Source organism: Colletotrichum truncatum (genome assembly GCF_014235925.2).
Source record: "Colletotrichum truncatum strain CMES1059 chromosome Unknown Contig_0005, whole genome shotgun sequence".
NCBI lineage: Eukaryota > Fungi > Ascomycota > Sordariomycetes > Glomerellales > Glomerellaceae > Colletotrichum > Colletotrichum truncatum.
In genome coordinates, this window is record NW_027222402.1 from 671,835 (window position 1) to 694,674 (window position 22,840).

Sequence of the window (22,840 nt, forward strand, 5' to 3'; positions counted from 1 at the left end):
CTCCCGAGATTAGCGAAATTGACGCTGAACGCTGAATCAGCAATAGCTTTCGCCCTGCAGTTTCACTAGGTTATTACTATATAATGGATATTGCCAAGATTGACTTACTAAGAACACTTGAGATATCCATCTTACACGGCCTTAGTTCAATATACTAGTTGCTAATGATAGGTTGGTGTTACTATGCTACATGATGGTGGCAATTGTACTAGTGACTGATGTGTATATAAATGGTTTCGGTTACCTGCTTTTTAAGAATCGGAAGTGAACTCTCAGTAGCAACTTTCATCACTCAGAAACATCCATCGCCCTGTTTACATTCAGTTTCGCCCAATCTTCCTAGTCGTTTTAAGACGTTCTCAACCACCATTCACAAAATGTACATTTCATCATCCCTTGCCCTTCTCGCAGCAACTGCCCTTCAGCTGGCCCAGCCCGTGGCAGCCAACTATGAAAGTGGCAAGGCCGTGCAAATCAACTTCTACTCCAACTCCGGTTGCTCAGCTTACATCGGCGAGACTGCAGCGTGGTGGACCCGTTCGCCGCGTGCCGGTGAATATGTATCTGGCGGAACCGGAGGCGACTGCTTCTCACTCAACATGCCGGGCAACAGCCAGAGCTTGAACCTTGCCAGCGTCTGGAAGGGTAACGGGGCCAAGACATCAGGTACCTGCCAGCTTTACGACGGATACAACTGTGGAGGCACCGCTGGTTCCGGAGGGTACTCTGGGGGCTCAGGAAACTGCGTGCCGGCGAGGAGCTCAAAGGGGCTGTTGTGGAAGAGTGCTCGCTGTGGCGCAGCGCCCAAGTAAATGGGATCACGGTGGATTTTTGAGGAGTAGCAGCTTGATAGAGAACAGGCAAAAAATACGTCAACAATATATCAAACTTTTTGTTCATACGTGCCCCCCATGTTTAATTTCTCTGTTAAAAATGGATTGAAATTTCTTACCACTCTTGCTTACATGAAATAGCAGTGTTGGGAGCTGATAATCATTATCGTGATGGTGTTCGTTTGGGACCTTCAATGCGAAGTCGTGACACTGTGTATTGTGAACAACGTTCCTTTACAATTTAGCAACTTACGTTTTCAATTTTTGAGAACTACTTTAATGGCAAAAAACACCTGCAAAGGCATTTTAGATTGCTAGTTTATAGTTGATGCCCGATGAACTATAAAACCCAATGACCTACCTGGAAATCTTTACATTGTTGAATTAAGAAAGATTAATGCCTAGAACATAATCCTACAAGAGCACTTTTACAAGATCTTCAAGGTCTAGCATTTTTTTTTTTAGTTGAGCTGTTTGAACTATCTCATCTATGTCATGCTGTCGCTGTTATTGGAGATTGTTCAAGGACTACGATTTTGGCTACATGCAGCAGCATCATTTCCCCAAACCATCGCCAATCAATACAAACGATCCTCAGAAATATTGCAATCTGCAGAGATGGTTGGTATGAAAGACTCGGTACATTGATTATGCGACTAGGATGTGCCGGTGGGGGTCCTTGGGGGTCACTTACAGCAGTTCAGGGCCTCTTTGAGGGCAAAAGCATCTCTAAATACGAGGTTTACATGAACAACTGATATAATAATGTTCTTAGAAGAAATAGGTTAAAGATGTTAACCATCACTTGACAAATATTCTAGACTACCACGGCAATCAAGGCGCGGTTGATTTATTCATTTGTTCGGGTACTGTACCCCGCTTATGTAATATGACGCTGATCGAAGTGTAAATCATATGACTTATCACATGACCCGAAACTGCCCCTCGATACCGCGACAAGATAGCTGAGGATTCATCATCAAGAATGACTTACAAAGGAAAATCGCAGCCGAGGAGTCGCGCCGTCCGTGCCGAGATTTGGATCATCAATTTCCCGCTGCCTTCTCTACGTATCGATACCAACATGTCTGATTCGAAATAACAAGTTTGCTATCATGAACTCAATATCAATTGGTCAATAATTCTCCACCTTCAAAGTCCCTCGAATCTGTGTTTCCAGACAACTTGACGACCATCTTGTGCGATTCCACTTTGCAGTTCAAATTGCTTGGCCGAGGACGTGTCCTTTGCCGTCGCTAAGATGGCTAGGAAGAAGAATAAGCAAATGGTCTCCGATGAGCTCGATGGGGGGGTTCCGAGTGGAAGCGCATCGCAATCTTCGTCGAATGGCTCCTCTAAGGATAGAAAGGCAGCGAACACCGTCTCTGACTCTGCGCCTGCGCTTATAATATGTCGCAACAAGTCCGTATACCCTCCTGTGTCAATTCTGCTGGCCTTTCGTCCTTGCGCTGTTATCCTTTCGGTTGTGTGATGTAGCGAGGGATCATAGTCGGTTCCCCCAGGTTAGAATGCGGCTAACAGAGACTGAGTGACAGACATTGGCGGTTCATTTCTTCATTCCACGGGCCATGGCTGCAAATGCCCATCGAGATCCTCGAGACGATTGCGAATATCAATTATAATACCCCTCCGCCCCGTCCCATCGACCCGGCAATCTTCTTCGACCTTCTCAAGATCCGCCGACTAGTCGACGAAGCGACGAATCTCGCCGTGCGGGCTGCTAGCGATATCGCCTCACCTACCTTGACAAATGTACATGGCGGGCTCAATGGACACATGTCGTCGTTAGGGTTCGGGGTGGGCGGTGGTCACGGCACGAAACTGAGCAAGGAGCGCAAATTCCGAATGAGAGAGCAGGCCAGCCAGAAGCTTGCGCGCGCATATCGCTTGGACGAAATCGCTTGCAGTGTTGCTACGATGCAGGGTGCGTCGCCCTTGGAGGAAATTGGTTCCCTGGTGCTGCAGCGCAGTAAGGACGACCCCGATGCAAAATACGTTCACTTTTTCCACGAAAAGATACCTTCGAGACAACTGGCCGAGTGCACCAGCTTGCGACCCCTGGATGAGGTTATATCTGCGCGACCAAACGAGGGCGAAGCTTTGCGAACGAGGGCGACAGTAAGGGTATTCAAGGATGATCATGATGGCGCTGCTCAGGACTTGAGCGTTGCGCTGCAAGTGCACCGCTTTCATCACCCATTACACAACCCACCATCGACCCAGGACCTTCACATAGCAGCTGGGTCTAGAAGAAGCCAGGACGTGGTTCTTACGGAGGAGCAGCAACCTAGCAGCTTGGAAACACAGCTGCTATTTCAACGCGCCGGGGTATACTTGACAATTGCATGCCAGCATGTTATGAGCGGCTTGCAAGAGACTCCTGCAAATGGAGGACCAGCGCGAGCCAACGGCTCGAAGGAGCTATCCCGTGATGGCAGTCCAGTGGACAAGGTTACCCCCGATCAGGCGTCGGAGTCTACAGCAGCTGAGAAAGAGTCCGCTCGCCATCGACTAGAGGAACGCAAATTGGTCAAGACGTATGCAAAGAGAGCCTTGCGGGACTACATGGCTTATCTGTCAAAATTTGACTACACTCCGGATCTTCCCTTGAAGGTTGCTAAAGAATTCACCGAAAAGGTGAACATTGCGGCTCATGGCATCCGTAATCCTCGAGTTCCCGATGCAGGAGCAATACCGCCTTACAAGACTTATCCCCTATCCGACCTTTTCGCCGCTGTACCACCAGCAGACATGCCCCCTTATCCTTCCCAAGAGATTATACACCAATCTGGACCTGCACTGCCTTCAAATTATGAGGCCATCACGTATCATCCCTTGCTCACAGATGCCCTCCATTCCCTTTTGCTCTGCCACTGTCTCGTGCAGACTTCCACCAAGGAGCTTCTTCGCCACGCGCACATGGTTGCCCGGTTGGCTCGTCTTGCCGACGGATATCCCATTTTTCAAGCCAGCCGGTCTCCAGCGAGAGCGGACTGGATCGAGGTCATTCGGAGAGCTGAAAATTGGATTCAAATGTCATCATCGTGGGAGCAACTTTGCACTCCCGCCCCTCTCCCTATTCTCGATGCGCCATTGTCTCAACACCAGAATAAGACCCAACCTTCTCATAAAGCCGCTGCCCTAGCGGCCGCAGCTATCACCAAAAATGGCAACATGCTACCTGAATCTGGCGAGAGTGATGAGCAACGCAGAGAGAGAGTTCGCCAACAGGCCATCATGGAGTCTCTTGAGGACGATCGAGTGGTCGATGAGGCCAGCCTCCGTGCCGCTATTACCGCACGGCAGAAGCGAGCTGAGGAAGACCATGAGTATATGCTTGGCTTGAAAAGTACTTACAACGGGAGAACCGATACGTCAAATAATGGCCAATCGTCGCCTGCTCTGCGGAGGTGGAGTGTAGATGACGGGAGAGAATATCCAATCTTGACGGAGCGTGCCGCCGCCATTGCTCGATGGGTCGTTGAGGCGCCGACGGTGAGCCTGGGAACGGCCAAGCGGAAGAAGAAATCAGGCCCAAAGAAAGAGAAGGATATTAGGGGTCCAGAATCGGCTTCGAGAGGCATGGCCGATCTGGCAATCAGCGAGACTGGTAGGACCGTTGACGCGCAGGCGTAATTTTGCCGACCGCTAACTCTAGCAACTGTGATTTTTTTTTCACTGTTCCAAATGGATATATAGTTTGGGATCCGGGTGCTTCGCACCGGCCAATGAGCTGAGCCTAATGACAAAGCCATGAGAAGACCAACTTAATCTTCCCTTAGTAATAATCATCTCCGGTGAGTCAGTGCTTCGGGTCATTTTTTATTCACAGGAAAGAAAGGCAGCGGGCACAGTTTAAAGACTTTGACAACTTCAATATCTTGCGATTGAGGGTATAGCGCGACCGACCCCGGCTTAGCCGTCAGGTTCAGTTCAACATTATCTGATAATACAGCGGAAATAAAAAAAAACCATTACTCATCATCTCCAACTCACGTCTAAACAACTTCCTTCCTCTCAGCCTGCTGGACTTGGGCACCGTCCTTGTCGGAAGCAGAGCCAGCCTCGGGATGGTCGTTGACACCCATCATCTGACCTCCCTTCTCAGTGTGGCTGACGCCACCAAAGAGAACATCAACATCCTCCAAGGCAACCTGCTTCGTCTCGGGGATGAAGAAGTACACAAAGACACCGAGGACGACGTTCATGCCCATGAAGAAGAAGAGGCACTTGAGACCCTCGTTGGCCAGGAAGGTCGGGAAGAACTGCTGGAAGATGGTGTTGGCGACGTTCTGCATCTGCGAGCACATGCCGACGGCCTGGGCGCGGACGTTGACGGAGAAGATCTCGGAAGTGTACATCCAGGTGGTGGCGCCCCAGGACGGCTTGTAGAAGAAGGTGAAGAGGAACAGCAGGAACACGATGGCGATGCCGACGGGCTCGCTCTTGGTTCCGTCCGCGGCAGTGGGCGTCTTGAGACCGACGATTGGCACGACAAGCATGCAAACAGCCATACCGGCGGCACCGACGATGAAGAGCCAGCGACGTCCGAAGCGGTCGGCGGTCCACATGGCGTTGAGGGTGAAGAGGATTCCCATGGTGGCGTTGAGGGCGTTGATCAGGTTAATGGTGTCGTCAGAGGGCCAGACCTTCTTGTAGATGGCGGTCGAGTAGGAGTTGAGGGTTCCCTGGCCGGTAAGCTGCTGGCCGACGTTGAGGATGAAGGCGAGGTAGAGACGCTTGCGGATGGAGGCGTCCCTGAACAGGGCGGAGTAGTTGCTGCTGATGGCCTCCTTCTCGTACTCGATGGCCTCGCGGATGGTGAGCAGCTCGTCCTCGATCTCCTGCTCCGTGTCACGGATGCGCGCCAGGGCGGCGCGGGCGGCGTCGACGTCGCCCCTCTTCTTGATGTACCAACGGGGACTCTCGGGCTGGAAGGGGAGGGCGATCATGATGATGATGGGGACGAGCATCTGGAAGATGACGACGATGCGCCAGTCCCACTCGCCGAGGGTCTGGCGGTGCTTGGAGCATGCGTAGTTGATCCAGTAGGCGATGAAGGAACCGACAGAGTAGAACATCTGCCAGCAGGCCATGATGTGGCCACGGATCTGGGGAGGGGCGACCTCGCCGATGTACACGGGGCCGGCGGTAAGGGCCATGCCCTGTCCGAGACCGATAACAACACGACCGGCGATGAAGACGCCGATCTTGTGGTGAGGGGTGAAGGTCTGCATGAGGGTTGCGATGACGGTGACGAAGCAGCCGAGGGCCATGCCCCAGCGGCGACCAAAGTAGTCGGCCTAAAGATTTAGATGTTAGTTTCTGGATTTCCGACAGTGACGAGGGTTAGACGGGGACTCACGATAGGGCCACCGAGGAAGAAACCGGCGACAATGGCACCGATGGTGTAAGCCGTGTTGACGAGACCGATCAGTTGCGTGTCTTTCTTGAGATCGACGTCGACCCAGGCGAGCCAGTTCTTGGATCCCTGGAGAGAGTTGTAGACGGAGGCATCGTACCCGTAGAGCACCATGCACATGGCCGCCATGAGGGAGATGTACCAATTGTACACCCTCTTGCCGGTGACTGCCATCTTGACGACCTTTTGTTTTTGTTCGTTGACTTAAAAAGCCTTAAGAGAAGAAAAAAAATAAGGGTTGTCGTCACACAAAAATCAAGATCGTGAGAGTTGATAGAGACAGAAGAGGAATGGACAACTCCAGCAAAGAGATGAAGAACCAAAGGTCGTCTGAGTAGAGAGATAGAGACGGAAGAAGCTTGTCTTTAAAAGGTTTCAACACAAAGGAAACCGACTCATAAAGCTAAACCCTCGAATCCCCGCAAAGACCAATTTCCGTTTCCCCCAACCCTCCCCAAATTCCCCCCGTTCATTCCCCTCATTCCCCGGGTCTAGATAGCGAGGGAAAAAAGCAGAACGAGGGCGTCGTTCCCCATAATTGTTGTCGAGACCAGGACTAGCGCTGGCTCCGGGGGAGTGGATGTGGAGTTTTCCTGGGTGGCAGCGGCCAGAAAGGACCGAAGTTTGAGTCGTTTACACTCTGAAGCCATCGCTGCAGAGAATTCCGTGCCTGTCAGAGACGAGGGTTGTTGTCATCGATAACATCACACCCTCCCTTCTTCTCCCCATCCCGCTCGTCCGCCCCCTCTCTATCCACTGGCAACACGAGCCGAAGGACGTTCAAGGCGACAAGACGAACCAAGAGATGCGGCGACAACACAAACCCAGCATATCTCTTGGCGCCACGCCGCGTGTGGCTCTCCGCCCTTCCCCAGAGCCGGCCAAAGTTCCGTCACCCCTGTCAGCATCTTCTGGGGTCAAGCCGGCGGAGAAACCCCATAGCCCAACTTCCACCAATGGTAATTTTGCCTTTATGGCCCCCTTTAGATCATGGAGGGTCGACGAACTATACTAGGCGATTTCGGGTACCGCGTGGTGGCTGGTCTGGGCAAACGCTTGTTTTCCTCCCTCCATTTCAACTCTAAAGTGTTTGTGTAATTGCACAACTCGTCAGCGAAATTACTACCAAAGTTACTTTGGGACAATAAAACGAGACAGAGAGAGAGAAGGAGAAAAGAGGAAATCATTCGAGGTCATACGGCCCTGGAATATGGCGCACATCTTCATGCGTGGATGGGCGGAAGATGGCCCTTGGCGAACGCAAGTGGCCATTTCAAAAAAAAAAAAAAAAAAAAAAAAAAAAGCTCCCACTACCAAAGATGCCGATTTCCGTCTTTGCCCACGCCTCTCCGTGGGACCACTAGTCGCAAAGCCATGCAGCTGCTATTATAACCCTTTGTGGGAAAACAAAACGATATGCAAGGGCTGACTTGGGACCCAGCTCTTTTTCTCTTGCTGACGACGACACCCGTTTGGTTGAACACGCTCAGCAGCCTCTGGCTGTGAGAGGCTCGCATGTGATGACAATGTCGAGTTGGTCACGAAAAGGATCCCGGCAACCTCACGCAAGTTTATCTTTAGGACCCATTATTCCCGCATGTTTCTCATGCGACAGGAACAAGGTGGACCAGAGTCAGCCCTTCACATGGGATCCATTCTTCCAGACTAGAAAACGGCGACATCACGCCGCCTCTAGCCTCGAGTTTGGAGACTCTCTCTCTCAAAACCTCTGTTTCTGCTCGATTCAGTGTATCAAACTTTCATATAACCATCCCCAAGACTCGCGATAAGTTGACACAAGCTTTATCTGCTCGCGCCAGCGGCTCAATGAGCATCGCCAACCTGCAGATTGAGCAAGCGGCGCAGGGCGGCCAAGGACGACCAGCCGGCGGATCCCCGCGTGGCGCTGCAAGCCACCCGATGCTGCCAAGGCGTCGTCGTCGATTCCGCCTGTTTCCTCTCACATTTCTGCCTGTGATGGCCCTGCTGTTGAGGCCAGAGCTGATATCACTGTGCCCGTAAGCGCCTTGGCGAAAATCGATTCCGAGGCTCTCGCATGGCCCAGAATGCTTGGTCAAAACGTGGCTGCAATTCAGCCTGAATCGTCCTCATACACCACTTTGTTTCTTCTGCCGTGCTCATCCCATCCCATCGGCTGCCCAGACTGAATTTGATATATATATATATGTCGTGTCGTGGACCACTGAAAGCGTAATAAACCCAAACTCATCCTATCCCGGCATTTGCGCCACAGTAACTCCAGCTTTGCGTCTCCCCCGCAGAAACCCCAACGACGCGGAATCAGAAAATCGAACCACTGGAATCCGGAGTCCCCAACTTATTTCGACCGGCGGTCGAAACTAAGCTGCACCCGGGAAAAGGGGGCCCGCAATCGACAGCAACATGATTGATGGAAGAAATAAACCTTCCCCAGATGACTCCAGATGGGGCACCGCGAAGGCAAAAGGGAGGGATGCGTCCACGCCCAGCGCTAGGTTACCCCCTCCCCCCGGGTCGTCGGCGACGGCGACGGTTTGTGGAGAGCCAGCGGCGAAATCCAGAGATAGCGGGAAGAGGAAAAGAAAAGGTCCCATTGCCTGGATCTCCAAGGTTGTCAGACCCTAGCGGCCGCCGCAGTCTGCAAAAAGATATCCCCCCCTACCTTTGCACATCATGCACATGCACACGCACACGCACGGCGCTCTCCCAGGAATAGACGGGGCTGATAGGAGATCGCTTCTCCTTCTGGGAACGAGCTGGCGTCGATTATGCGAATTCATTAACTAGCTTACCGAGAGGTTGGCACCACCTGCGCTCGGCCTCGGTGTTCGGTCCCAACAGGTCTCATTAGCTCCGGGGTTCAGTATCTATGTATGGCTTGTCCTGGTGCTGACGAAGAGGTGCTTCTGCCCGGGTCCGTGGCGCTCATGCATCTTTGTTCTTGCCATGTTGTTTCTTCCACCTGCCAGCGAGTCGTTTCTGGTCTATGTTCTTTACGAGTGATCAAATGGCGAACGGCCGGACTCGAAGTAGCGGTATTGCATACTCAACATGAACCGGTCTTTATCACAATTTCGTCATACCGGTGGGAGATGAGGAGAAGCCAAGACGCCAGAGGTTGAGCCAATACATCGAAGATATACGAGGACTCTACCCGTCACTAGTCTCACCTACATGACACTTTACAGCACATGACGCCTTAGGCATACACCCAAGGCAGCCGCTTTACGAACCTGTTAGAATGCAGTCACGGCAACGAGGAAGATTACACCTGGACATTTAGATGGCATTCGACAAAGTAATAAACCCTCGTAAAACAGCAGCAGGCATAACATGATTCTCGACTCGCTATGAAATCGACCAAGACACGTTCGAAATTCACCATCTCGTCTGTCCTTTGAGAACCCCTTCGAGAATGCCATTCAGCACCCCGAACCGAGTCCGCTCAGCTGTTTGATCCTAGGCCTGACGACCCGTAGGAACACAGGAGAGACATCCAATGTGCCCTTCACCTACCGCCGCGACTTGCGTCGTCCTGGGAGCCCGTGACACGACCACAACACGACTTAGTTACCGGCTAACTATAAGGAATAGGTTCGTAGGAACTTCATCGATGTGAACGACAAAGTACAACGACAACGACCATACCAAAAAAAAAAAAAAAAAAAAACACATCGTCCATTTGATAAGTTGCTAATAGTATCGAGAAAATCACGTACGGACATTTCGTAGAGCCCAAGGATGCAATGATACTTGGGAGTAGGTGTCGATAAGGCTATCGGATCCGAGCCAAGTTGTATGCCTTGGGGACTGGCTTCCTCAGTTCATGACCATAACCTCTGGGGCAGTCTTGACGCCAGCCTAGGCGTCCTAGCCAGACGCAATGCCCACGCCACAGCCCTCAAGAGCCATCAAGATCGGACGGTCAGCAACAGATCATCCCAAGGCCAAATACTCGTGGTTGGCACCCAAGCCGTGTCAAGAGCGAACATGCTCGAAATTCTCCGTCTTTTCAGCAACCGCTGTAGCTTAATCTCAATAATACATTGTGCAACTTAAACTCGTCTGAACTTCTGAGTAACCTCTTGGAGAATCTTTTACGGTGGACTCCACCATTTTGTCTCTGTACCTCCATGCAGGTACCAATGACTCAGACAGACATAGCCGTAGTCCGGCCCAGCAATCGATTGCAGCTCTCGACCTTTCAGCGAAAGCCCAGTACGTTAAGCGCCGTTGAACAAGGGGGGGTATGTGCGAGGCCAGCCGCGCCGTGCCTGACAAATCTTCTTGCAACCCTTACGAGCGACTATTGACCGCCACCGGGGGGGTATTCCTGCTCTCGTTGAGAAAGACCCTGGAAAGAAATAAATTGCTGGGAGGTGGGTTGAAGCGAGATGAAAACGGATAGCGCGGCTTCGTGGTCCGGTGTGAAAAAGCTCCGTTGCGTGCTCGGCTTGATATTTGACCACCGTAGAAGTAGTAATGCAGAGACGGAAAATAAGAGAGACTTCGGGGACTTGTTACTGAGGTTTTTATCGGTCGAAGAGCGCTTGATGTAACGGCGAGCTCGTTCCGCTGGCTTCCGCGTGTCCATGATAGACCCTTGAAGCTTGCGGTTACTCACAAAATGTGAGGTCAATATCCCTCTTTACCTACCGGCATGGCAAATAAAACCGCGAGCTACACGGCAAGGCTTTCGTTAGCACGAGTAAGTCAGACGAATTACTCGCCGCCCATTGAGGCCTTCTCGCTATGTTACTGTCATTGTGCTATTCCCCCCGTACAATTAATTCATCCGCTCGCCATGGGATGACCCGAACAAGTTTTCCGGGAAGGACAGTGTACCACTAGCCTGAATACTACCTATCCTCCAGCCAATGGTTGCCTGGTGCTATTCGTAGCGGTAATAGACTCTTTAGAGCTGCACAAGGCAGAAAGCACGCTACATGGCCCCCGGTTTATTGTGCGAATCATATTTGTAGTCCGGCATGGAAAGTAACTGACATGTACCTTGAGCTGTAAGGCGTCAAAACCAAAGTTACGTGCCCAGGAATATTTCCATTCTCTGAAAGCCAGAGTATTCGAGGACGGAATCTTGACGATGGGGGGGGGGACCAAGGAAGAGAAGCCATTAACCTCGCCGGCCCGTCCCACTGCCAATCTAGCCCATCTACGCGACTTGAAATGCCATTGCGTTCATATGAAAACTAATGTGTTCACATATAAAGAGAATGTATTTCTTGAAAACTACCTCGTCAAATGCTTGCCAGCTATCGAGTATATACGCGAAGGGCAATACTGAAATGACTACTTGAATACTACTTGATACGATGACTGAAGATTGGTGACGTTGAGAAACACAGGGGGGGGGGGGGGGGGGGGGGGATTGGGTCACTAGCCCCTCGCTGCCACTAGCAGTATCTTGTCTTGTAGTCTAGAGACACTGGGTGATATGAGATGTTCAAGTTTTATTCCGAACGGCAGTCCAACTGGCAGCAACTCGGAAACATAAAAGACCCTGGAGCCGTGACCTGGGTAGTGCGTTCGTTGTTAATAAGGCCTTCACTAGTAACATCATGATGCAGACGTACAGTTTCAGATCAACATTAGCAGATCAAACACCAAGAGATACTACCTCAAGGCTCAATATGAAGGACGTTTCAAACACAACTCGAGATATGTTTACTGGTCACTGATAACATGGCGTCGGTTGATATATCTTGAGCATTGTCTCATAATCTAAAGTGTACAGAGTGTCCTAATGCACTCCTAGAGCCCAAAAAAACCAGGGCCGCTTCACCTGGGCGGGCCGCCATGTCCCGGTGGCATGCCGGGCATGACCTGACCTGCGCCGTCTCCCATCCATCTATACTGCACCATCGGCTGTCCAGGCTGCTGCATCATGCCCTGCATCTGCATATGCGGAGGTGTCATGAGGACCTGGGGATTTGGGTGAATGGAACGCTGGAGTTGCGGTGGCGAGGGCCCGGGAATCATCTGTTGTTGTTGCTGATGTTGCGGGTGGTGTGGCTGTTGCGGTTGCTGATCTCTCATCTGCCGCTGAACCTGGAGCCAGGAGAACAACTCTGATGATATCGTCTCGAAGGTCGATTTCAACTGCGAAGCAATATCCCAGCGCTGGGAAAAGGTGTTTAGCGTTTCCACCACTTGTTGTAAGCACCGGATGCTTCTGTCCACAACATTTTCGCTACCGACAGGGCGGTGAGGCAAGGGAGGGGGTGGCGCCGTTCCCGGCCGTGTGATGGGTGGGATGATCCTCGTTTCCGAGAGAAGAAGCTCGCGAGCTGCATTGAAGACTGTAAAGAACTGCATTGCAACAAAGTATACCTTGAGCGCGTCGAGTGATGTATAGAATGCCGTATTGGCTGCGCCGTGTGCAACGCTGTGCATGGTATTGATGTATGTGATGGCGTGTTCGAAAATGAGCTTCCGGGCGTAGTCGGTCAGGCGAGGAGATCGATCACTGGGTGCAAGACAGTAAATGTAGCTGTATCTCAACTCGAGCTCAAACAGTTCCCGAATGCCAGAGGGTAGATTGTCGGGCAAACTCTCGTGCCATTCCCGCATCTCCAGGCACATTTGCCAGATGAACGAGGCTGCATCGGGGAGAGGCGCCGAGTCGGCTTGGAATAGGGTTTGATACCACTCTGACTGGGTGCGTCGTAATTGAAACAGGAGCAGGGCCGGATCCGCAGACTGAGGGCCGGTGATTGGCCCTGACGATGGTCCCGATGCGGTAGGGTACTCGACGTTGATTGAGTCGTCTGTGAATGAGAATGATCTTGTGCGAATCATGCTGATAGTCCTGTATGGAAAGTTAGGGAAATGTGTTTTGAGCAGAAGCATACGAGAACCAACCTGTCAAGCGCGTATACGCAGTAAAACATCCTTCTCCTAATATCAAGGGCGGCCTTGTCGGGGACTTGGAGCAGCGGAGGATCTTGGTGGAACCCAAGGTCAACGACCGCCCTGCTCGCGAAACCAATCAGATACCAACTGTCGAAATGCGCTGGATCGAGCATTGAATATTGCGTAAATAGAATAAGCGACTGGATCTGCGTTGGATACCCGGGCATCAAAGCCTTGTCGGCAAAGGGCAGTGCGCGGGCAACGAAGTCAAGGCCGCGACGATAGTACTCGTCCTGCCCGTTTTTACTTTGTGCAGTATAACCAATGGCAAGAACCATGTACAAGAGCCAAAAGTCAGCATCCTTCAGGTGTTCCTTCACCCTCTCATCTTGCTGGTAGACGTCATCAAGAACCGTGAGAAGATGTGTTTCGGAAAAACAGGGGAACAGGGCATAGATGTTGGCTGTGTAATACTGAATAACAGCCAAAGCTTCTGCCCTCGCCGGAAAACTATCTTCGGTTGGGTCTGGTACCTCTTCATTAGTTGCGGCTGCCAACACAAGTCGAGCAAATGTCATGTTGCTCAAGGATGGTTCAAAATCGCGAGTGGTCGCGTTGACCGAACTGAAGAGTTATGTTAGAGAGGATAACGGAACAGTGCAAACAAAAGATCTCACAGGTAGCCAAAGTCGGACACGAGAGCGTTTACGTCCGAATCTTCCCTCTTACGGGCAGCTTTTCGGTGGATGGCAGCGCGAATGTTTGCCAAAGAGTCCTTACGATCAGCTGGAGCCGCGGTTTCGTCGATGTCGTGCAGGCTGACCGAGGCCTTGCGCGAACGAGCGAATGCCAGCCGTTTCTCCAGCTTCTCGACTCTCAATTCCAAAGCCGCAACATAACTGGCGTTCTTTAGTATCGCTTTGAAACCCAGGTTCTCGGGTTGATGACTTACCTCCTCTCCTTCCCTCGGGCGAACTGGTCATTAGCGCTAGAACACTCATTCTCACGGCCAGCCTTCTCACAGGCGGTGCAAGCTGGGAGCTTGCCATCACACTAAGGCAGCAAGGCACGTATCAGCAAAAGCCCTTTCGGTCCGTCAGGCTGAGCAGGCGGGGGAGGGACAATATATACCTTGACCTTTGCAGCTCGACCTGTGGGGCAAGATTAGCCTCGCATGAAATAAAAGCAGTCAGCCGTGGCGATGACAACTCACATCGCGAGCAGGCCGAGACAGGCCGCGATACCCGCAGCAGGGGGTTATCTGAGAAACTGGATCGCGGCATGTAGGGCGATGGGATGCGACAGGGAACGAGGTGCCGTGCCCCGAGGCCGCGCTACTGAGACGGCTCCGGTCGTTGATCTGAACCGTTGAGATGGTGGACTGCGACCGAGGCTTTTAAGCCTGGATAACTGCGAGGGAGCAGAAAGGCGAGCGAGAAAGTGTCAAGTCTATCTACTATAATCCTTTCCGGTGATCAACGTTGCGCGGTTAGCTCTAGTATGGCCAGGGGCGAATGGTGATGTCTGATTGAGTGACCGTAGGGGGGTGCAAAAGTCCGGCCGGATCGTCGTCAGCGGACTCTGGAGGCCAAGGCAAGGCTGCAAAGCAGGGACCAGAGCCGGGCAGACAACAGGTCGTCGAGCTGTAAGCGCCGTATCGCGTAAAGAAGGTCCCCTAGTCGGCTGTCGGGGGGTGTTCAAAGTTGGTTGGGGGCTTGGAGCTGGCTGGGTGCGATCAAAGGGTCGCAATGATGATGGGATTAAGAGGCGGCTAAAAGTTTGCGGCTGTCGGAGAGTAGCGAAGCATGAGGGGTCTGATCTACAGTGCTGAGGTACAGTAGAGGGGGTGACGAAGCGCAGCACGAGCGAGGGTCAGCCGCCCAAGACGAGACAGCGCGCGAGTCGTTCACTTCGGCTTGCCCCTACTGGTGGTGTTGGTCTACCACAGAACGGCAACTGTGCCGTAGAGCGGGGACGGCGAAGGTAGGGACGGGGGTAATGAGTGATGGTACTGAAGTACGGATACTCAAGCGGTAGTACTTGGTGGTGCTGGGTTGCTTCTGCCAGTCTGTCCAACAGCGATCGGCGGCAAGTCAATAGCAAACATGACACAAAATGCTTCCCCTCTCTTGTGCGACAGTACATAGAGTACGGCTTTCGTAAGACGTTCCTACCCCGCCTAGGGTCCGTTTACTGCCCTTGATGGCCACTTCTTCGGTACGGAGTGACCTGACGACACTTGCAAGCATCCCCTGTCCTTGGTCGCCTGTTGCCAGATAGAGCCCGTCCCGGGTCCCTTCCCCTGGGCCGCTACCACCGGTTTGCTGTTGAATATTGAAATTGGCCTGGACCGAGCCAGGGGGTTTGTAACATTTTCTTTTAGTATAACACCCTCTTTTTTCTTTTCTTCTTGTCGCACGGATATAACCGTTCACGGGTATTGAAATGAGGAAATGCGACTGTTTAAGCATCCGACGTCATTTCGATCCAGATGAGCGCAATAACTTGGATCAAAAATAGAAGATTGTAGCTTATCAAGGGAAAAGATAAACACCCTGAAGGAAAATCTCAGAGTTCTCAAGGGCGAATGCCTGTTGTGGTGATAAGGTTCTGCTCAGACTCGTGTCGCATACGCGACGGGCTTCTCGTCAGGGCGGACTTTGAGATATTGATAATGACCGACACCGAGACCATCGTCCAGGTCGCATTTAGTGACTATATTGGGAACATTTCGCGCTAACAGAAAGGCTTTTTTCCCCGATGGCGCGAGGTCCTATTTGGTGGCCCACGCATCGTCGTTCATGACCAGATGAAGTGTACGGCAAAGCAAAAATCGATGCCGTAATGGCGAACTCACCGGTTTTCAGCCCATTTTTTGAAAGAGGTGTCCAGCATCCCCTGTCAGTCCGTTTCGACCTCCAGTGTCCCCGGGAGCGGTGACGAAAACGAGCACTGTCCGACCCGCAGCGGTCACATCGGGCACCGTATATGTCCTGGATCAGTCTGGCCTCCTGGCCTCCTGTCCTTATTGCCAAGCCAAATTGCTGAAATGGGCGTAGCGGCCACAGGTGGCTCGGGACGAACAAGATGGGGACGGAGAAGGAAACAAGGGCGTGCCTATGGACGCGGTCGTGGACGTGGAGTTTGGCGAATAGATAAGAGCCGCCCCTCCCTCAGCCGACGAAACATTAAGACAGCGACGAGTCAATGGACTGATTTGACGCCCTTGGAGACCGGTCAGAAGGCCCAGACCAAGCACAAACAGCCACAGGATGCACGGTCTGTCGAACGAGGTGATATTTTGCTTGCTGCAGGTCCGATGAGACAAATTGAAGGCGTGGCGCTGTGGACAGTGCAGAGGGGATTGACTGGATGGCAGAATGAGGGAAAAGGAATACGCCATGACTTCCCCCACCTAGGAAGGGTCCAGGGCCCATGAATCAAATGCACTCTCTCCCTGGTACCTTTGTATCCCACAAGGCGACATTGGGCTGCGTTCGCTGTATGTTTTGGGCCATCCCAGACTTTCGGGAGCATTTAGGAACAGACGATCATGATGTCCGTATATTGATTGCTTGGTACTGGTCTCTTGAGGATGACATTCTAGCAAGAAGTGACAGGCCACTTAGGCCAAAGCCAATTCCTAAAGCGCATGAGTAGTTCGGGCTAGTACAGATCGGTGCAGGGCTCACCCAGAAAAGGGCTTGTCCAGCGTCGGAAATCCTTCGAAAAGAGGTTTAGGGCGGGGTAGTGGTACAGAGCCGCGAGGCGAGGAGTAAGCAGTGTTGGATGAACAGATGGTGTGCTGTCATTGTACTCGTAGCGAGGAGGGGAGATGAGAGCGGTTGGGTTGCCATTGTTTAGTCATGGCTCCGTCACTGATGGCACATCTTTGGTGGGATCTGCATGTTGAAGTTTGTTGTTTTGTCGTGTTGTGTTTGTGGCTCTATGTCTCTCAGTATCGGAAGTGCTCCCGGATGCTTTTTTTCTTCTATTTTTATTTTTATTTTTTATAATCTCTCTCGGGGCCTTTTTTTTTTTTTTTTTCTTCTTTTCCTTCATTAGTAAGTCGGATCCTAACAGGTAAGCTGCAGGGTATGGCTCGTTATGCCGATCCGGATGGGATGAGGTGATGAAGAGAGCAGGACCTAGCACAAACATGGGGAAAATTTTACCGGGTCGAGCATCCGGCAAGTCGATTGATTACCTTGAGCCGGGCGAGGGAAATGACAAAGGGCCGTAAATGTAGGTGAGCCGAACCGGAACAGTGCTGGAGAAATGTAATTGGTAGGGGCAGTGTGAAGTGGGATGCAGGCAGGAGGCGCCCGCAAGTTCTCACTGCTGTGCTTTCCTTCTCTTCTGTGTTTTGTGTTATTCCTTCCCGTCCTGACGTCGCTTTCTCTTGTCGGCGACTACGCAAAACCCGAGAATACGTCTGGAAAAGGCAAGGTAGGAAGCCCGAAGCAGCAGTTTCTGCTATTAGCACCTAGTATGGTCTGTCTGTCTAGGAGGAAGGCACCAAGTTATTACCCTGGCATGACATCCCGGCACCTCTCACGCACTGGAAACTGAAAGGAGCTCAGACGGGAGGTGGCGCCTGCCCTGGGACTCTGGCCGAGTTCAGGGTTTATGGGTCTTAGTGGAGACTGATAACCAATAAAAAGTTGGGATGATTGGAGACGAGGGCAATGGAAAGAAAGAACGCACTGAGGAAGAAAATTATGGGTCCGGGCAACCAGGACCTTGGGGAGGGCCGGAAAGCGCATGTGTGTGTGTGTGTGTGTCCCCGTACCTACTGTGGTATGTCTCACAAAGGGAGAATATCCAAAAAAGCAACAAGAGTAGGGAGACGACTGGAAGGTAGAACCTGGTTGACTTTTTTCTATTTCTGCCCCGCGCGCAGGTGCCCTCCTTGGTTAAGTACCTTATATCCATATTACGTACATTAGTACCTTATATGTGCTCATTATATTCCCCCAGATCTGTGTCTGGTTAATTTCCAGAAGAAAGCCCTCACATCTTGAAGCAGAACCCCAAAACAGCAGACTTCATGCTTTGCCGTTGCTGCTATTGTTGCTATTGCTGGTCCTGTTGCCGAGTTCCAACATACCCATCTTCCAGGTAAGAGGAGCCTACTATGCAGTAGTGGGTATAGTTGGGTAGGGCTGCGCTGCCCACATAATCGAATGTTCCTCGGCCTACACTCCTTTTTTTTTCTTTAATTCCCAGGGGTGTGCATCTTTTTTGGCATATGATGGATGGGATTGCATTTCGAATGGTAGCTCCCGGATATGTCCCCTTATCCCATCAGCTGCGGCATGCATACTAGTAAATCTCGCACATCTTAGCGGATTACAGGGCACAGCCAGCAGCGATATACTGCTACCAGTGTAGTGATATCCGTACGATGCACGATGCTATATCCGTACTTACTATACACACTATATAGTACTACATGCGTAGTGTGTCTGGTGTTGCTCATCCTGCCTTAACACTGCTGATAAGTTCCCCACCGCAATGGTTCTGAAACGCCTCTACCAGGGCACTTTGGTACCGGTGAACCTTGCTCATCGCCCTATCCGATCACAGCAAAGTTTTGATTAGCGAATAAACAGCTGGGACTCCAGTGGGCTTCGGGCCACCTGCTCCAGCCTTTGCTTGCGCCTTGACAGGTACTTCGTTCTCTGCCTTGGTCTCCACCATTTCTGAAGTATTTTCTTCCCCGTCTCCCCCACCCCTCCACTCCACTGTTCACTGCCGCCCAGTGCGCCCCCCCTCAAGCATCCTCATGGTGACTTACTGACCGCGGGATCGCGGGCGGGCAGTGGTCCTCTAGAGACCTTTCAAAGTGGACCTCGCCTGTCCCTTTCGTCTCCCATGCTCGACGCACCTCTAAACAATCACCACCACCGAGTCCACGCGACGACGAGCCCCTCCTGTCCACTCCTTTCGCGAACAGCTTCTCGACCCGATCCTACGTCCGTCTCTCGAATCATGAGACATACGGCTTCCAGCTGCCTCCGACCGAACCCCTCTTTCACGTAACCTCCGCTTCGTAAACCACCGACCCTTCCGCCCTCTCGAATTCCCACCAAGGATCCAGCTCTTCTTCCCGACTTGTGGAGAGGAGAATCCGCCCCCATCCAGCTCTCTCGCAACTTTTGTTCCGTCCTTTTACTCCGTGTCTAGACTGGGGATTCTCCTCAGTCTTTCGCCCGGCCCATGGATGCCGCCGCCGTCTTCCGCCATGGCCTGGGCAACATGAACATGATGGCGCGAAACCCGCCCTATCATCACCATCCTCCTCCGCCCCCTCCGCCTCAAAACTACCACCAGGCCCTACGCGGTCCGCCCTCTAGTCGTGCCGATGATAACGAGAGTGACGGCCCCTCTAATCGTATTGCTCATACCCTTACCGCTTGCTGTCGTTGTCGCCAGGTCCGTAGGCCCTCGTCCCCTTCTTCGTCATATCATCCATGTCGCCCGTTTGAACCCCTTCTGACTTGTTCCTCCTTTTTTAAAGCGCAAGACACGATGCGACCCGACTTTGCCCCGCTGTCTGCCTTGCGAGCGCGCAGGCTCTGTTTGCGAGTACTTCGACACCACCAAAGGAAAGAAGATAAACCGTAATTATGTCATTAAGCTGCAGGAAAAGGTGCGCGCACTCGAGGCCGAGCTGCGTCAGTACACCGACGACGATACCGAATTCGCCCACGTCGACGAAGACATGGTGCGCCCAGGAGGCTTGGTGCGCTTAAACGACACCGACGAGACTCCCCGCTACCTGGGACCAAGCAGCGGCATCGCCATGACCAGACTACTGGTCCAGGGCGCGAAGCTATTTACCGACTCGAAACGGATATCCGAGTTGATCCCAGAAGTACGAGCAAGGAGAATGACCCGCATGCAGTCTATCGTCATGACAAGAGATCGAAAAAAGAGCTATCCCATGATTAGTGCCCACCCCGCTGCCGCTCTACCTACGAGACCTGTCGCCAACAGGCTTGTAGACGTGTTCTGCCAACGATGTAAGATTCTTGTTCTTGTCTCTGATATATCCAGCTTCTGACCTGTGACTTTTGCGTACAGCCCAGGTATTCTGGCCCACGTTGCATGAGAAGCAGTTCTTGGACGATCTCGAGGCTGTTTTTGCAGGAGATCAAGATCCATACAAGAATTTGATTGTCCGCATGGTGTTTGCCATCAGTCTCCAGAAGCTCGATCCGCAGTACGCTGGCCTAGCAGATAGTTACTATCTGGCAGCCATGCAGCACTTTGAGGCTGTCGTTCGTCCAAAGGACTTGAAGTCTTTGCAAAGCTTGGCACTTATCGGCCAATACTCGTTGTTGACTCCGACAAGGACTGCAGTCTACTACATGGTTGGCTTGGCTACTCGCATTTGCCAGGCAGAGGGTCTCACAGACGAAAAAACCATCTCGCAAGGTTACTCGCTGGACCCTTTGACTCTCGATATGCGACGCCGCCTTGCCTACATTATCACATCAATGGAGGCGGGACTAGCACACAGCATGGGCCGTCCGAACGGGTTTTCCAAGGTTGACGATAGGATGGACGTCCAGCCGTTTGCGACGGTTGATGACAAGTTCATTACCCCAGATGGCCTTCTTCAGGGTCCCCCGAGTGAGAATAAGTTGGTTGCTCTGCACTTTTTTAAGATGCGCATGGAGCAGGCCGAGATTCGAAGAGTGCTGTACGAGAAGAAGCGTGAAGAGCCGAGGGATGAGAACCACCCCTGGTTCGCCAAGATGGAAAGGGATATCCAGAACTGGATTGATTCATCACCTCAAAATCCATCCTGGTGTAGGCCATGGTAAGATTTTATCTGCAGAAATCCAGGTTGACCACAAGCTAATCATGAAACTAAACCAGGTTTACGGGTCGGTACCACCAAATGCGCATATTCCTGTACCGGCCGTCCCCGCAAGTCCCCAGACCATCTGCGCGAGCCGCATCGATTTGTTTTGAGGGTGCTTCGTACATCATCAACTTGTCGAAGCAGCAGATGGAGAAGGCAGCTGTTGACATCACCTGGGTCTTTTTGCTGAACCTCTACATGTCCCTCAACACCCTGCTTTGGACTGTCTCATACCCCGAAGTCCGGCAAGCCCACCCGAGAGAGGAAGTAGAAGAATTAGCCGACCAAACACTCGATATTCTTGAACAATGCACGGAGCGCTGGCCTGGGACCGCTCAGGCTGTTCAGTTGTATTCCATCTTCGCCAAGGCATGTCTGCAAAGCTACGAAGCAAGGGATACCCCCATTCTACAACCTTCAAGCACCTTTACTACTCCTCCATCCCTCTTCGACGGCAACTCACCTCAGGGCTCAGAGAACTCGGCATCGACAGCACCGACATCCGCACCGACGTTCAAAGGGAACACGCCTCATAACCCACCGCAGTTTGGCTTCGTTTTCGATGCGACCCCTGAGTCCATGAACACGTTCCAGTGGGATAACAGCTTCCCGCCACCACAACCGACATTCCGCTCCAACTCGATTTGGGGTAACCCGTCCACCGACTCCATGGGCCGTCGTTTCTCGGCCTACCCGCCCGAATCGCCGCTTGATGATTCAACGCCGCCAGCGACAACCACGCCTGGGTACACGTCCTCGTCACCGCCCAGTACCATCGGCAACGCGCTGCCTACGCCGCCAGAGTCGCTCGCTACTACAAATCAGCATGTCAGTACGCCGTCGAATTCTAGTTCCACCATCTCCCCGCCGGCCATGGGCACACCAGGAATGGGTACGCCTGGGATGGGTACACCGGGGATGGGAACCCCCGCCATGTCGCACTCGTCCCCTCTCATCCTCCAGCAAGGCACTCCCAACATGGTTGCGCACAGCACAAACATGTCGCCGCCGCCGCCCCCGAACCCGGGACAACCACAGCCGCCGAACAGAGGACCGGCCTTCACCGTTACCCCCACGTCAAACCAGGGGCCCCCGCAACGGCCGTTGCCCAACTACAACCCGGTCAACGACTGGTTCAACCCGCCGCCGCCGTTTATCAACCCCGATGCGTTCAGCTCCATGAGCAACAGTTTCTTCGGTGACTCGCTCCAGGTCAACGGCTTCAACGCGCAAAACGCAGGTCTCGGGCTTGATCAGTTCGGCGGGCAGCCCTTCAACTGGTCGCAGGAGCGGCAGGGCAGCCTCAGTCAACAGCAGCAGATGGAGCTGATGAACGTTCTGGAGAACGAGGGTATGAGCGACATTGACGCCCTGCTCAACATGGGCAATATGGGCACGGCCGGCACCACGGGCGGCTGGCCCCAAGCATGAACGAGGAGGAGTGAAGTACAAGGATCACACGCACACAAGAGACACACAAACATACAGAAGGGAGTTTTGGGGGTCAGGTCATTGGATGGTTGCGGGGACCGAGGCGATCCACGTTGCGCGCGGTGGGTGCATTTTGATTTGGGTACGGGTGTGTATGTGTGTATATATACCACGGAGTCAATCATTGGCGGGGAGATTTGCGTAGGATTGCGGGACAGAAGTCGCAGCGATGCGCCTCCGCATTAGGTAGCTAAAGATGTTGGAATTGCTTGGCTGTTTTTGATCTGATAATTCATGAGTCCAGGAGGGGGGTTCCTTGTGACAGCGGCAATCATGGACCTCGCTTTTTGCGCGCTGGTATTTTGCTATATAAGAGTCAACAAAGCC

General features: G+C 52.4%; 5 protein-coding genes across 5 annotated transcripts; 3 read left to right on the forward strand and 2 right to left on the reverse strand.

The window, feature by feature from the left end:
• Positions 1 to 377: 377 nt before the first annotated feature.
• Positions 378 to 812, forward strand: CTRU02_208197 (uncharacterized protein; the record flags this gene model as incomplete). The annotated part of the gene is made up of 1 exon (XM_036725865.1): positions 378 to 812. One exon carries the CDS (start codon positions 378 to 380, stop codon positions 810 to 812), a length of 435 nt encoding a protein of 144 aa, XP_036582579.1.
• A 1,282-nt stretch (positions 813 to 2,094) lies between these two features.
• Positions 2,095 to 4,490, forward strand: CTRU02_208198 (uncharacterized protein; the record flags this gene model as incomplete). Its single annotated transcript, XM_036725864.1, has 2 exons — positions 2,095 to 2,255; positions 2,390 to 4,490. The coding sequence occupies 2 exons, from the start codon at positions 2,095 to 2,097 to the stop codon at positions 4,488 to 4,490; spliced, it is 2,262 nt and encodes a 753-aa protein (XP_036582578.1).
• A 362-nt stretch (positions 4,491 to 4,852) lies between these two features.
• On the reverse strand, positions 4,853 to 6,450 carry CTRU02_208199 (sugar transporter; the record flags this gene model as incomplete). The annotated part of the gene is made up of 2 exons (XM_036725863.1): positions 4,853 to 6,157; positions 6,220 to 6,450. The coding sequence occupies 2 exons, from the start codon at positions 6,448 to 6,450 to the stop codon at positions 4,853 to 4,855; spliced, it is 1,536 nt and encodes a 511-aa protein (XP_036582577.1).
• A 5,622-nt stretch (positions 6,451 to 12,072) lies between these two features.
• On the reverse strand, positions 12,073 to 14,429 carry CTRU02_208200 (fungal specific transcription factor domain-containing protein; the record flags this gene model as incomplete). Its single annotated transcript, XM_036725861.2, has 6 exons — positions 12,073 to 13,102; positions 13,156 to 13,770; positions 13,824 to 14,045; positions 14,099 to 14,199; positions 14,278 to 14,297; positions 14,360 to 14,429. The coding sequence occupies 6 exons, from the start codon at positions 14,427 to 14,429 to the stop codon at positions 12,073 to 12,075; spliced, it is 2,058 nt and encodes a 685-aa protein (XP_036582575.2).
• A 4,939-nt stretch (positions 14,430 to 19,368) lies between these two features.
• On the forward strand, positions 19,369 to 22,453 carry CTRU02_208201 (fungal specific transcription factor domain-containing protein; the record flags this gene model as incomplete). Its single annotated transcript, XM_036725860.1, has 4 exons — positions 19,369 to 19,584; positions 19,670 to 20,174; positions 20,236 to 20,977; positions 21,037 to 22,453. 4 exons carry the CDS (start codon positions 19,369 to 19,371, stop codon positions 22,451 to 22,453), a joined length of 2,880 nt encoding a protein of 959 aa, XP_036582574.1.
• Between the last annotated feature and the right edge of the window lie 387 nt (positions 22,454 to 22,840).